We start from the raw sequence: 13555 nt of genomic DNA, 5'->3' as shown, positions 1-13555 counted from the left end.
CTCCGATTTCCCAATCCAGAAACAGACAAGGGCATGATTGGCCGTGATTGTCGGTAGGCAACTCACACTCAGTCTGGGCAGTTAAAGGGTATCGAGAGATCATGAGGAATACGGCCTCAAGATGATGAATCTAGACTTGGGATTCATTAAAAACATGATTCCCCGCTTCTAGACACTCAGCGTCTACTTTTCCAGCTGGTTCAACATTGTTTGTCGCTGTATCATGGTGTTTGCCACGGCCCGAGATGAGGAAGCTGACAAATATGGGGCATGACGCTAAACAGGCCATTGAGCTCACCTCTGGGAGTTGGGCGGACAGTCTGCATCATCCATCTCCACGGACGGACACACAAGTCAACCATCGTCAAAGACTTCATTTTTGGGCCCCTCGTCCTTATATCTTGTGTCGTACCTCCTTTCCCCTTCGCTCAATGTTCACCACATTCGACATCACGACGCCAAATTCGCTCTCGAGCGAAAAACCTCCGTCTCCGCCATCCCAACCCCGCACAAAGAGAGCTCAGGTCTCCCGCGCGTGTGACTGGTGTCGCTTGACTCGGGTAAAGTGTGACTCGGTGCGCCCGTGTCGTAACTGCAAGCAAGCGAAGCGAGAATGCGTCAATTCCGGTCGTGATGACTTCAAGAGCGTTGCGGCCGCGACTCGGTAAGTTGAGGCCCCATATCATGCTCACATATGGCTGATAAGCGTGCAGGGAGGTCCAGCGGCTGAGGAGTCAGGTCCGAGAACTTGAGACAAAGTTGATGGAGCCGTCACCGTCCAGTGTCAAGAGTGTTTCCAAACGCAGACGCTCCCCGAGATGGAAGGGGACACGGATGAACGGAATTTACTATGGCCCTTCATCGCTCGTCTACTTCACTCATCGGTTATCAACATTCACCAAGATGGACTTTAAGTCCAACTTTCTCTCTGATTCAAAATTCTCACCATCCCCATCTCACATAAGAACCTCCAGTCAGCTGCAACGCGAGCAGCAGGACGCCTTACTCGACCTTTACTGGCAGGGTTATCACGCCGTCTATCCTGTGTTAGACGAGGCCGATTTTCGGCGTCACTATGATACTCTCTGGCAAAGCTCAACGGGAAGAAAGCCCTGTCCCTTGGTGGACATTGTTATCGCGCTGTGCGTTCACTTCGGCTCCTCTTACACGGCATCGGACGCTGTGGCGCTTCCTGATCAACCAGGATACGGCTTCTACCTCCAATCTCGGCAACTTCTTAGTCAGGACCTCGAAGTCCCATCCTTGAGCACAGTTCAGTGCTACTTCCTGAGCGCCATCTACCTCCTCGCCCTCGGCCAAGTTAATTCAGCCTCCATGATGACCGGGTCAGCGATCAGAGCTGCAGAATCGCTGGGTCTTCAATTCGGGCATGACCGTGACGAGATGTCGGAGGGCGAGCCAAGATTATTGACGCCAGACTCGAGAATCTGGACGTGTTTGACCACCCTCGACACACAGCTCTCATTGTACCTGGGCCGTCCATTCGCGATCCAGGACTCCCAGGTATACAGCATGTCGCAGCCAGAACCAGACCAGGTTGCACAGCTTACCGGGCCAACATTTACCCTCGCAGACGTCAACTGGCTCCGCTTCCAGTACGAAAGGCAACGGCTCTTCCAGATAGTTCGTGAGATCCAAACCGAGTTGGTGGCCGTGTCCGAGGACGTCTTGGAAGACATAGACTCTCCAGACTTTTATCAACATCCTTCGTCACGTGAGAAGTGCGCCCAGTATCTCTCGCAACAGCTCAAACGACTTAAAGTATGGATCCAAGAGCTTCCAGAAGCACTCAAAACACCACGAGTACAGGGAGTCCCATTCTCTGTTGACCGTTCCGCATTGAACCTGAGTCAGACAGAGCCTCTTTGGCTACAGAGACAGCGCCTGATCCTCGAACTCGACTATCACACACTGATCATGATGCTCACCAGGACCTTCAACTCATTTCTGCCGACACCGGCCCTTGGCACGTTCTCTAGCGACAACCACTGCATGACCTGCGTCAACTCTGCTATTATGGTGACCAACATGTTGCACCATGTGCTGAACGACTCAGAGATCCTTACGGGCTGGTACCAGGTTATCGACTGGCAACGAACGGCAACTTTTGCCCTGGCTGGCTTCGCCTGTGGGTATCCCATTTGTCCACTGTCTCCCTCAGCACGTAAGGCACTCACTCGGGCTGCGGGAGTATTCGAGAGAGCTGGCTCCAGCGACATGGTGCAGCTGGCTCAGAACCTCAAGACGAAATGCCTGGACATTGTCCAGGCGTTTTGCGCTCGACTGGGAATAGTCACGCCCGCAAACACGCCTGCTGACCAACAGACCAGCCTGGAGACTGTCGGCGAATCCTCTGTCCCGAGCACCTACAATGTTATGAGTATCGGGGAAGAGGTGTTGGCCAATATCGGGCTGGACAACCTACCTGACGATCCATCCTGGGCGGGAGAAACGCCTTCTACCCTGTTATGGGGAGACTTGATGAGAGATTTGGACTCAGGGTTGGCATCTTCACTCGGACATATTGGCGTCACTGAGTCATCGAGTCAAACATAGGTCATAGTTCGATCTGGAAATAGTAGTTTTACTCACGATGAGAGGCCTTGGGCATCGTATATGATACGAAGCAATGAGGGGTCTTGAGTTATGGAAGATCTCCTTGCACTTGCCTATTTAACGGTTTGCCGAATCTGTTCATTTGGGCTAATAACCCCTTCACCCGGCGAGGGAGTGTTTTTAGATTCTGGCCTTATGAATGAAAAGGATTCTTTAGATATCAGACCCTGTGTTATGAATTCCATGGCTTCCATATGGTAATTCAGACCAGCCGTTGCTTAACGACCAATGTCATCCATGACAGCAGGAACTCTGCTCATCATAACGTAAAGGTGGTTTGTCTGAAATACATATGCTAAGGAGATCACTCTAATAATATGGTCTAATCCAATTCACGTAATATGATATACCTTGACAAGGCTTAGACGGTCCTGGTCACTCTTTAAGCAGCACTGCTTATTCGAAGACGTCGTGCTAGTAACACGCGCATATGACTCCTAGCAATGAAACAGCTGCGCAATGTTCTGCCCGAGAGAGGACGTGATTCCTAATATTACAAGAAGACATAGGGGGCTCCGGTTCAATCTTTGACACTTCGCCAATGCTCTTCTTCAGATTTCACAAATAGACCCCAGAGCCCCTTAACGACGAAGACGCCGAGGTACAAGACTCCCCTCTCCTGCATGATCTTGGCTAGGCAATTCTGCTTCTTGAAACGTTCCCGTGACAGCACGAGTTTAATTTGTCTTGTCTTGTGAACGACGCGGTTGAGTGCTGAAAGACACGGAATGCTCTTCAATCGCAGCTAGTAATCCACCTTTGGGCGCTTGACGCAGCTCCCATTTGAACATTGTTAGGCTCGTCAAACTGGGCTCTGCGACGCATATGTCAAACGCAGCGATGGGCAGTCATAGATAAACCATGGTATCATATTGCAAGACTCGAGGAACCAAGCAATACACATCTCCCATATTCGGTAAATATCTTACTCTCCCACAGTCACTCCTGTCTTGGAGCATTGGTCACTGAGCTAGAAGAAACCGAAGCCTCCCCGTGATAAGGATTTGAGAGACCAAGATACCTTGCAAGACGTTACTGAGCTAAGTATTCGGCTGGCGGGAAGGTGGCTGGCCCTGCACGGCTACAGGGCCTGTTGGGATCAGATTTCAAAGGTTAAACAGATGTTGACTGCCATATCTTGTAAAGCGGCTATAAGAAAAAAAAGGTATGAGCTTGAAGGATTTGGGCTTATGTGCGAGCTAAAGATATGTGGCGAAAGAGAATGCCGCCCTTGATTCAGCGCGAGAGGAATGATAATCGTCTGTATAGTAACGATCAAGCAGGTACCTGTCACTGATCCAGATGGAGCCATAAGAACCATGCTCTGGATGGAGCATCTCAATTCGGACACCAGAGCCATCGAGTCATCTCAAGTTGGCACCTGGCTTGTACGCAAATTACCGGTATTATAGATTGTGTACTCAGGAACTACCTCCCCGATTCCATCGTATTGACAAGATGTTGCCCCCTAGCCCGATTTACCAGCCTGGAAACACTCGAGCTTCATTCCACGAGGCGCGCTTAAACCGGGATTACTTTAAAGGCGGAACTATATTTAACACGGTAGTAACGCACGGGTAGCCCAAGGCGGCACACAGCCTGTCTTTGCTTCTTCTTTTACTTCTTTACTACTATACACATAAGTGTCCCGCATCTCCACGTCAATGCTCCTTTCACAAGTGAACTGCCGTCTTAGCACATCCCGCAGCAACAATGTTTTCCCACGTGTCGTCACTCCTAGTGGGAGCAGACGTTCCCCAGGTGTTTCCGCCTCCATCAACAGCAGCACCGTGTCCTTCTGTGATTCATGCGTCTGGGTCGACGTTGGGATCCCCCTGGAGATGGATGATCATGCCATTGTCGCGGAACCACTGAAACATCTTTGTCATCATGCGAAGGTTGACTTTTACCGAGGCTCCGTCCTCGGCCGTCGCGCCTTCAGTCCGCGGGCGCTTGGGTCTGCCAGAGTCGGGGGCCGGGATGGTGTCGATGTCGCCAACCACAAACAAAGCAGTCTGGTGACGAGTGATGGCGACATTGAGTCGCTGGGGGTGGGCTGTAAACCCGGGGCCAGATTCCTTGTCTACCGCGGGACAAAGCAGGACTATGTCTGCCTCCCGCCCCATGAACGTGTCGATGGTAGGGACTTCGATCCTCTCCAAGGTCAGCTCTGCGCTGAACCGGAACCGGATGTGCTGCAAGTTGGCACGGTAAGGTGTGATGGCGGCAATCCGATCTGTGGGGACACCCAGCGCGCCAATGAATGACCGCAGCCACTTCACCATACACTCGACTGCTCGGGCGTTGTAGCGAGATTGGGAGACAGAGTCCACGCAGTTGTGGCAGTTGATGAAAACAGGCGACATCGTGTCGGCAGGCAGAACCAAGTTGGCCGTGTGCTGCAAGTACGCCTGGATATCGCCGGCGTAAGAGAAGTTAGTTAGCTCACACGATTCAGCGTACTTGAACTCGTTTACCACAACCTGAAGGACGAATTCAAGGGACAAGACGAACATCCCACGGGCCATTCGGTACTGCTTGTAAAGATGAAAAGCAGGGAATCCCAGATGGAGCCACCAACTAAGGAAAGAGACCCTGGCATCGTCGCCGAACCGATTGATGTCGTTTCCTGTCTCGTCCTTCTGGTTTGCTGTCACCAAGGTAGGTACCAGTTGCTTTTCGTCACCAACGACGATCATGGGTCTGGGTGTGTTCCAATAGACGATGAGACCGTCAGTGCGATGCATTGCAGCTGCCTCGTCGAGAATAACAGCTCTCGCACACTGATTGTTGTATGCCTGGTAGGGCTCACTTGCGGCAATGCTCGGAGTGACGACGACAAAGTTGCTGCATATCACAACTTGACTCATGAGGCGGACAATGTCCTTGCGGACTGTGAACTGCCGCTTCAGGCCGGATTGTCGCTCAGCGTACTCGCGGACGGTCATCACACCCCTTGCAATTTTGACAAGGTCGGCAAAAGATTCGAAGGGGATTGCCTTGGGAGCTCCTTTCGACTCGGTATCATCTTTCTCGTGGGACGATCCTTCAGTCGTTGGGTTTGGGAGGCCTAGGAGAGCCTCCAATCGGAGGTGGAGATCACAGAGTTCTTTGTTGTCCTGCCCAAGGTTGAGAGCTCGGTAATAATTAGGTCATTGAATACGCCCCGCGCTTAGTGGCTAATCTTGAGAATCTATGGTGTAGAGTATCGAGACTTCAACGAGGAAGATTACTTGTCCTTTCTGACTATGACAATAATATCCACGATTCTTCGCCAATTTGGCACAAGGATATGACTAATTATCAATTAGGCAAGCCCAAGCGCGTGTATGGACCACGTGTTCGCCGTAAGCAACTATCTAGTCAGCCAGGCTACCGCTTAGACCAGTATAACACAACAACTCCATCGGCGAACCAAGTATCTTGTGTCTTCTGCTACAAGAATTCGCTAAATAAAATCGTCAACCATATCCAACCTAGTCGCCTACACCCGTCGTTTGCTAATCTCCATCGGTGTCCTTAAGCCGGCCACGTCCACCTCATTACGAGCCAATTTAGCAACCTCCCTGTCTATCATCGAATCCTCATTAGTGGTCTTGACGCCTCTGGAAAGTCAACTCTGCTGCGCACACATCTATCAATGTATGAAGATGACGCATCGCAGTTGAAACCAAAAATCGGCTTCAACATTGAAGTCACAGATGTGGCAATGTCACCTTTCAAGTGATTGACATCGGTGGTGGCCGACCAAACTCGTTTCGAAGAATGGAACTGTCATTCTTCAAGCATGCCGATGCAGTGGTCTGGGTTATTGATGCGAATGATACTGACCGGCCCCCAGAAGTGAGAGAGTGGTTGGATATCGCACTACATGGCGATGGGATGTGCAAGGATATACCATTGCTGATTCTGGCGAACAAACAAGACCTTCCCGTACGTTTTGGAATCCCACCAAGTTTTGTTTTTATGCTAACTTACTTATGCAGCATGCCCAGACTCTACAGCAATCAAGAGCTTACTATATTGACGACAACTCAATCTCGCTTGGGGATAGATCTTGTGTGAGTTGCCCGATTTGATAAAGTGACTCTGACTGATGGTCCGCAAAGGAAGTGTTTGGAACTAACATGAGGACCGGCCAGGGGCTGGTTGAGGCCTTTACGTGGCTAAGCGAAACAATTACAAGTCGCATGATGCACGAAACTGGCGTTGTCGAAAAGTCCCCAGTGCTCGAAAAGCAGGATGAGATTAACATGATTATCCAGGAGGGTTTACGAGAGAGTCCAAAGACTGAGATAGACGAAAAAAGAAAACAGTTGACAGGCGTCGCAATTCTTATAAAGGAATGATGAGTGCTACTCCTACTTGTTTAATTGATGGTGAAGTAGCCTTGTCTTGGTGGATGTAATACTGGATGAATCATATTGATCATGATTTCAGGTCATGTCTATCCCCAGAAAATGCCTATCTACGCACATGCAACGCGATGATCCTTGAAACAGTCAACGTGGCGCTGACGATGTGCTGATTATGGATTGCAGGGCATCCTTTATTATTTACAGCCAATACATATGAATCATGATACCTCTATCTTGCGTGAGCAGTGCGTTAGATTGTTGCAATAGCATCATTTAGCATCGCTACGAACCGCCTATTATGAGCATTATCCCACGGGTTGCGGTGGCTACACGTAAAACGTTACACCGAGACAAATATAGTTTAACTCCTGGAGAACAGGAGAATCTCCCTGTAGCCTTCGTAGATGTCGTGGGAGGAAAGAAGTCACGTACTCGAGTAGTGGTTGTTCAGCCAGCGACTTCATAAACTTGTTGGATTGGTTGAATTCGTCCTTGGCATCGAGAAAATAGCCATCTTGAGTCTAACCTGGAGACTTGAGAGAGAGACAAATATACCTCGTAAATTCTCATACTGCCACTTCCAGTTACGACTTGAAATATCCTCAAGCGTCTTAACGAGGGTGCTGTTGGTGCTTGGAACCCAGGATGCGGCTTTGAGTATGTTGGCACCGATGGAGCTTAAGAACGCTGTTGCTGACCCTCTATGAGGGGTAGCCATGGGGAGAATTTCTCTTGGGCTGCCAAGCAGGTCTGAACATAATGTTCGCTTACTCCGTCGCTCATTGGCATAAATCGATGCCTAGATTCGAAGGCTGTTGTCTGTGACATTGCAGTTGTGAATGGCTGTCGGCCTAATAGTAAGAATAAGAGTACCTTTTTTTTTTTTTTTTTTTTTTTTTTTTTACAATAATTCCATCAAGACTGTGACACACAATGACCAGTGGACGACACCCTTGTGCGTCGGAACGTCGTTTAAGTACCAATTGGAGGAGCTGTTCGCTGAAGCTGTTGATATCGCTGATGGATTTACTCCGTCCCACTACAGAATTGTATCCGAACAACATGATTCTCGCATTGGGAACGTTAGCCAGAAAGATGTCCTTTAACCAATTGCATGAGTCGCCCACATAACCTTCTTTTGGTGTTCAAGCCCACGTCTTCTCATAGTGGACACCAAGCCCACGAACTGCAACAATGTCTATGGGGTTGTTCGAATTTTCGGGTGACTTTGCACGTAAACATGCCGGATTGTTTAATGCGTGAAGCAGTGCTTGAAACGACGGAGGTATTGCTTGCATTCTGGCGGTGATGGTTGTATCTGAGGTAGCCCTCGTAGTATGGTCGATTGGAACGGGAACCGTGGATGGTGCCACTCGAGCAGGCTGAGCTTAGGAGTTGGAGTCGTCCGCTTCTTCGTCATTTGGAGACGCGCAGCAAAACACACGTCACCCCTTCGGCTTGACCTTCCCAGCTGGTAACGGACTAGCCACCGCTGGACTTGACCGCTAGAAGAGTCGATGCGCCGATGGTTAGACGAAGGATGTTTGGAAAGGAAAAAAAAAAAGTGCGGTAGTCCTTCCGACTGAGGACGCGGCCTGGGGTGACACTTGCAAGACTGGGAGAGTTTGGAAAGATTATTAGGGGCTTTTCAGTGCTATCCCATGAGCTGGCAAAAACCTCCGCGGCGGTCACGACAGGGGCTCTAAGTCAATCAGATCCCTTTCTCAGCGAGATACTTTGATCAACACCGAGTCTTGCCTTGGCAATAAGTACTCAAAGCATAAGGTGCTAATAGATTTAGTCATACTGACGCATCATCTTTGCGAGAGTAATAACAGTGGGGCGAGGTATAAAACGGAGGTTTTTGCTAACTCATGGGATAGGCAGACAGAGGCCCTTCTGCGGCTATGTGGCCTGTCGCCGTCCAGGCTGGAATAACTAATACGACAAGGGCAACAGCGGTCACAGCGCTTATACTTGCGGAGCCTGCTGCATGGCTCACAGCTGAGACTTCAAGACATGAGTTGAGAAGGGATCCCCAGCTGGTCTGTGACCAGTTCAGGTGATTGTGAATTACAAACGAACCGGTGTCATACACATTATTAGTCTCTGAAGAATAACCTCAATGATAAGTGATATGCTTGCTTCTCTTTTGGTGCTGCCGCCAATTGGTTGATGCTGGGCGATCATCAGAACCCCCATTCCTGATGTAACACAGCAGCAGGAAAGGCTGGGCTAATCTCCTTGCTTGCGCGAAGACTGCCATCGCATACTCGCCCTACTGCTAAGGCATTATCTAAGTATCCCAAATATTTGGCGGCAGATCGTTATTGCCATATTGCAGCCAGAGTGAGTCAAGTGAGATACTAACTATAATTGGTTTAGATCCATGCACAGTACGCGATGGCAGTCTTCGCGCAAGCAAGGAGATACCGGAAGGACGAATGCGAGTGGCCCTTCAGCTGCGAGATCTCCGAGCCACGAACGCCCATAATCTTCCTCACTCCTCGCACGGTAATAAAAACCAAGGACAGAAGCGATGGGGCACTTAGCCGAGGCACTGAAAGACACGAACAATGAGCAGGCTTCTAAACAGGGTAGCGTCGGTGGACTTCTGACTCAAGCCGTACCCCGGCGTGGAGCATCGCAACAGCTAAGATCTGGACGCTAATCTGGACTTTAGAACCAAGGCTCTCTTAATTCCCTTACGGCGGGGCTAGATTTCTGACAGACTGATGTGCTGGTGCTAATATTAAGAGACGGCCCTATCCTGATACACTAATCTTCAATATATAAAGCCCAGAACCTTTCACGATGGTTGCTCGCGAATCCAAACGAAGCTGGCTTTGTTACTTCCAGGGAGCGTGATCAGGCCCCTCGTAGTCACATGCATCTTAACCTAACCGGGTCAACTAAAGGATGACCCTTCACTAATTCACATGTTTGCTCCATCGTGATTCTCAAAAGAAAAACATGATTTATAAGAGTCCGACAAGTACAGCCATGACGTTTGCAATCTAAATATGCTAATACATGCATAATCATGGAAGTCGAAACCGGACTAGCCTGTCTTATCATTGCACTTTTGCAAATATCTTCCCTTCCACTGCAGCACCATCGTAGGGATCAATGCCACCACTACAATCAGAGCTATTGCCACTCCTGCACTTTCACTAAGTCCAATTTCTCTGGCCATGTTCGGAATCCTGTTGCTTTCGTTAGTCGAAGGACAGATGCATCTTTATCACAATGACTTACCAGAAAGGTCCGATGAAACCCCACATTTGACGGACGAGGCTGATGAACACGCCGACCGCTGCAGCATCGTCAGGGTAGCAGTCCACGGCGTAGGTGATCAGGACCGTCGTGACAATTTGGTTGCCTGCTGCCGCAATACCCGCCCCGATAATGGGAGTAACATTCCATTTGTCCGAGGCATTATCGGACTGCACCAAGAAGACCACGACACCGCAGATAGTCGACAGGTGGCCGAGATAGCTCAGCCACAAGCGGTATTCTGGTTGTGGCATCTTTCCCTTGCGTTCGCGTAACCACATCCATTTATCGGACATGATTCCGCCAAATTGCTCTCCAATCAATGTCCCGACAATGATACCGATGTACTGAAGGCCAACCTGCTGAGTGTCGAAACCGAACTTTTCGGGGAATATTTGAGGAATCATGAAGGTAAGCATGATATTACCGAACAGGAAGATCATGGAGTAGGCGGCTGCTGGTATCATGACATTGGGAAACGCCACGAGACGGAGCGGGTGAACGAATTCGATGAGTTTGAGTGGGGTGTGATCAATGCGACGGAAGCTGAGGTATTCCAGTTTGAATGTAGACATCCCTTGCGGTACGTGCGCGCGATCGAATCGAGATTCGGGTCCAAAGAAGATGTGGAGGAGAAACTGCACGCCATTTGTCTAGGTAGAGTCAGGAGCAGTAACAAGAACAGAGAATCCAGGGTCAACTTACAATGGCCAGGATCCAGTAGATCCATCTATAGTTAACTCTCTGAGCGACGAAGCCGCAGATGAATGGGGCAACAGGGACTCCCAGTGTTACCATCAATGTCCAGATACCCATGAATCGGGCCCTCTCTTTGCGGAAGAACGTCTCTTGCACGACCGCAGTCCCGATGGCCATGGCAGGGCAAATGAAAAACGAGACGAGTGCTCGGCAGAGGGCCATCGTTGCATAGGATTGGCTAACGGCACAGCCAACGTTACAGACTAGACTGCAGATGCAAGCCATCAAGAAGAGCGGTCGTCGGCCATATCGTTGGGAGAGGGGGCGCCAAAACAGGGGCGCACCACCTAGGACGGCGATTTGAATAGAAACCAGGTAGCTTGTTGACTGTACGGTCTGGTTGAGATCTTCGGCGATTTCGACAAAGGCCGACTGGATGCAGGACGCAGTAAACGTGGCCACGAAGGCATGGAAGGAAACAAGAGAGAGATTCATGATTTTCTGTTGAACATCGAGTAAGCCTATTGTGCGTTTGAAGTAACATCTGGAAGTGTACATACCTTCCATTTGGGCCAGTTCAAAGGGTCGGCATCGTGCATAGAGGGAATAGGATCCAGTTCGACGGTTCCATGGCGCTCAACAAGATAGTGTTTGTGTTCTTCGGTCAGACCATATCCTGCATCACGCTTGGTCAAATGTTAGTGATTAAATTCCATCATGGACCTGAGGAAGTGTCCAGAAATCCCAACTTGCAAATGGTGTAGAACTCACATTCTCCAATGCTTCAACTTCGGGCTTCATCATGTTCGCTTGTGAGTTCTCCAACGACTCAACTTCGTGTTTCGTCATGTTCGCTAAGATACACTTGGATTGGTGACTTAGGGGAGACTACCTGAAAACGAAAAGAAAATTTTATCTCAACGAGGAGTCCTCTCACCTAGATATGGGCCTCCCTAGCAAGCGCTGAGTCAGTGATGTACTAAACAGTACAGTAGGGTTTTAAGACCAAAGTTGCCATCCCAGCTCCACTTCGCCCGACGAGGTATTTTCCTGGAGTTTGGTAGATCTCAGGATTTACCGTAATGCTACTGTAGAGGTCGTCATCTTGCTCCATCCACGGAGTTGTACTTGATCCTGAGTTGCCGAGTTTACAATGGTCCACTCAATTCCGTTCAGCACCGATTGGGTGCGCTTCGCGGCAATACGGCATTGTCGAATAGCCGAACAGCGCTGCCGATCCAGTCTAAGTGAACGGATACTCGGCAGTAGCGGGTTTTAGATGCAACCAAAGACAGCTTAGCATAGTCTAGACGAAGGGGAGAAGTCCTAAAACTCAGCGGCATTAGTTACAGCCACCAAGCACCACCAATCCCCAGCGTCACCAAGCACCCCAGCGTCATTAGACACCCCAACGCTACCCCTCACGGTCCCACAGCTTTATAAAAGTGGACAAGCAGTTCGGAGAGAACACGGCAGATTCTCCGGGTCCCACTTCGGGAGAGAAGCCGGCAAATTCGAGTGCGGAGGATCTTGCAGGTCACATAATACAGAGATTTAGACCAACTAGATGCTAGCGGTTCAAAGGTATATATTTCCACCTAGAAGTTGGCTTGTGATAGAAGTACCAGCAATTTGGCAGTGTACAAGTAGCTACATTACACATATCACATCGGTAATTCGTCTGCCTCCATAGAAATCGATTCACGAAAGACCTCGGGTGAATCAGATTGTATTACCAAGCTAGCAGGGGGGGCTCGTGTGGCGAGGAGGACCCCACAAGCTCCTCCGCACTTGAAGAGATTTGGGCGGGATTGAGCTTATCAGTCAGGGCTTACCAATGATTCTTGCTGCTTGGCATTACACGTCGCTCCACACTACCCCAAATCCACTCCGTAAGACTACCCCAAAAAGGAAGAAAAAAAAGGGGGGGTGGGGGAGGCGGGGATTACCTTTGTCACCTCCGCTTCACTGCAAAGCCAGATACAGAATCCCAGTCAGCAAGCACAACGAAGGGGAAAAAAAATAAAAAAAAATGCATGCATGCATAATGAATGGTATTCTGAACTAGGCGCTTTGGAAGTCTGTGCTAAGGATCCTGTTATTGGAGACTAGTAATATTCTGAGCGCGACTAAGGAGCATTGCCTCCACCGCCATCTCCAAAAGGCAGATTTAATATCTTCTCTCAATCGTAGTTACGCAGGTCAGCTCTACATTTTTGGAGTCTGCCCTACCCTGGGCTTCAGTGAATGAATCCCTTCTCTATGACCAAGAAGAGGAGGTTCAGATCTCGAAGGGCTTGACCCAAGGTTTAGCCAATAAATCGCATGAAGGGTATTGCGTCATGGAAGGGCATGGCACCATTCCTCCAAATAACGGGGACAGGATCAGCGTCTTCTCTTACGCCATAGATCGGTCGGCCATGATTACGAACAGCCCAGCTCTTGTCCCAACCTTCCTTGGCGTCTTTGAAGTATTCAAGCATGAAAATCTCAGCCTCTAAATACAACACCGCTCAAAGTTCCAGACACAAAGTACCCAACTAAAACAGTGAACGAAGCATGATTGCAGATTGGCCATCCGTTCT

The 13555-nt window shown here is 49.6% G+C and overlaps 3 protein-coding genes across 3 annotated transcripts; 1 reads left to right on the top strand and 2 right to left on the bottom strand.

Annotated features, from left to right (window-relative positions):
- Positions 1 to 431: 431 nt before the first annotated feature.
- On the top strand, positions 432 to 2577 carry NCS57_00191800 (Zn(2)-C6 fungal-type domain-containing protein; the record flags this gene model as incomplete). Its single annotated transcript, XM_053051965.1, has 2 exons — positions 432 to 664; positions 714 to 2577. The coding sequence occupies 2 exons, from the start codon at positions 432 to 434 to the stop codon at positions 2575 to 2577; spliced, it is 2097 nt and encodes a 698-aa protein (XP_052917211.1).
- A 1865-nt stretch (positions 2578 to 4442) lies between these two features.
- Positions 4443 to 5585, bottom strand: NCS57_00191700 (AAA-12 domain-containing protein; the record flags this gene model as incomplete). The annotated part of the gene is made up of 1 exon (XM_053051964.1): positions 4443 to 5585. The coding sequence occupies one exon, from the start codon at positions 5583 to 5585 to the stop codon at positions 4443 to 4445; it is 1143 nt and encodes a 380-aa protein (XP_052917210.1).
- Positions 5586 to 10056: 4471 nt separating this feature from the next.
- On the bottom strand, positions 10057 to 11774 carry NCS57_00191600 (MFS domain-containing protein; the record flags this gene model as incomplete). Its single annotated transcript, XM_053051963.1, has 5 exons — positions 10057 to 10201; positions 10254 to 10924; positions 10977 to 11471; positions 11531 to 11656; positions 11742 to 11774. The coding sequence occupies 5 exons, from the start codon at positions 11772 to 11774 to the stop codon at positions 10057 to 10059; spliced, it is 1470 nt and encodes a 489-aa protein (XP_052917209.1).
- Positions 11775 to 13555: the final 1781 nt, after the last annotated feature.

This window comes from Fusarium keratoplasticum, chromosome 2 (genome assembly GCF_025433545.1).
Source record: "Fusarium keratoplasticum isolate Fu6.1 chromosome 2, whole genome shotgun sequence".
Taxonomy (NCBI): domain Eukaryota; kingdom Fungi; phylum Ascomycota; class Sordariomycetes; order Hypocreales; family Nectriaceae; genus Fusarium; species Fusarium keratoplasticum.
This window is presented reverse-complemented; position numbering and strand designations above follow the sequence as displayed.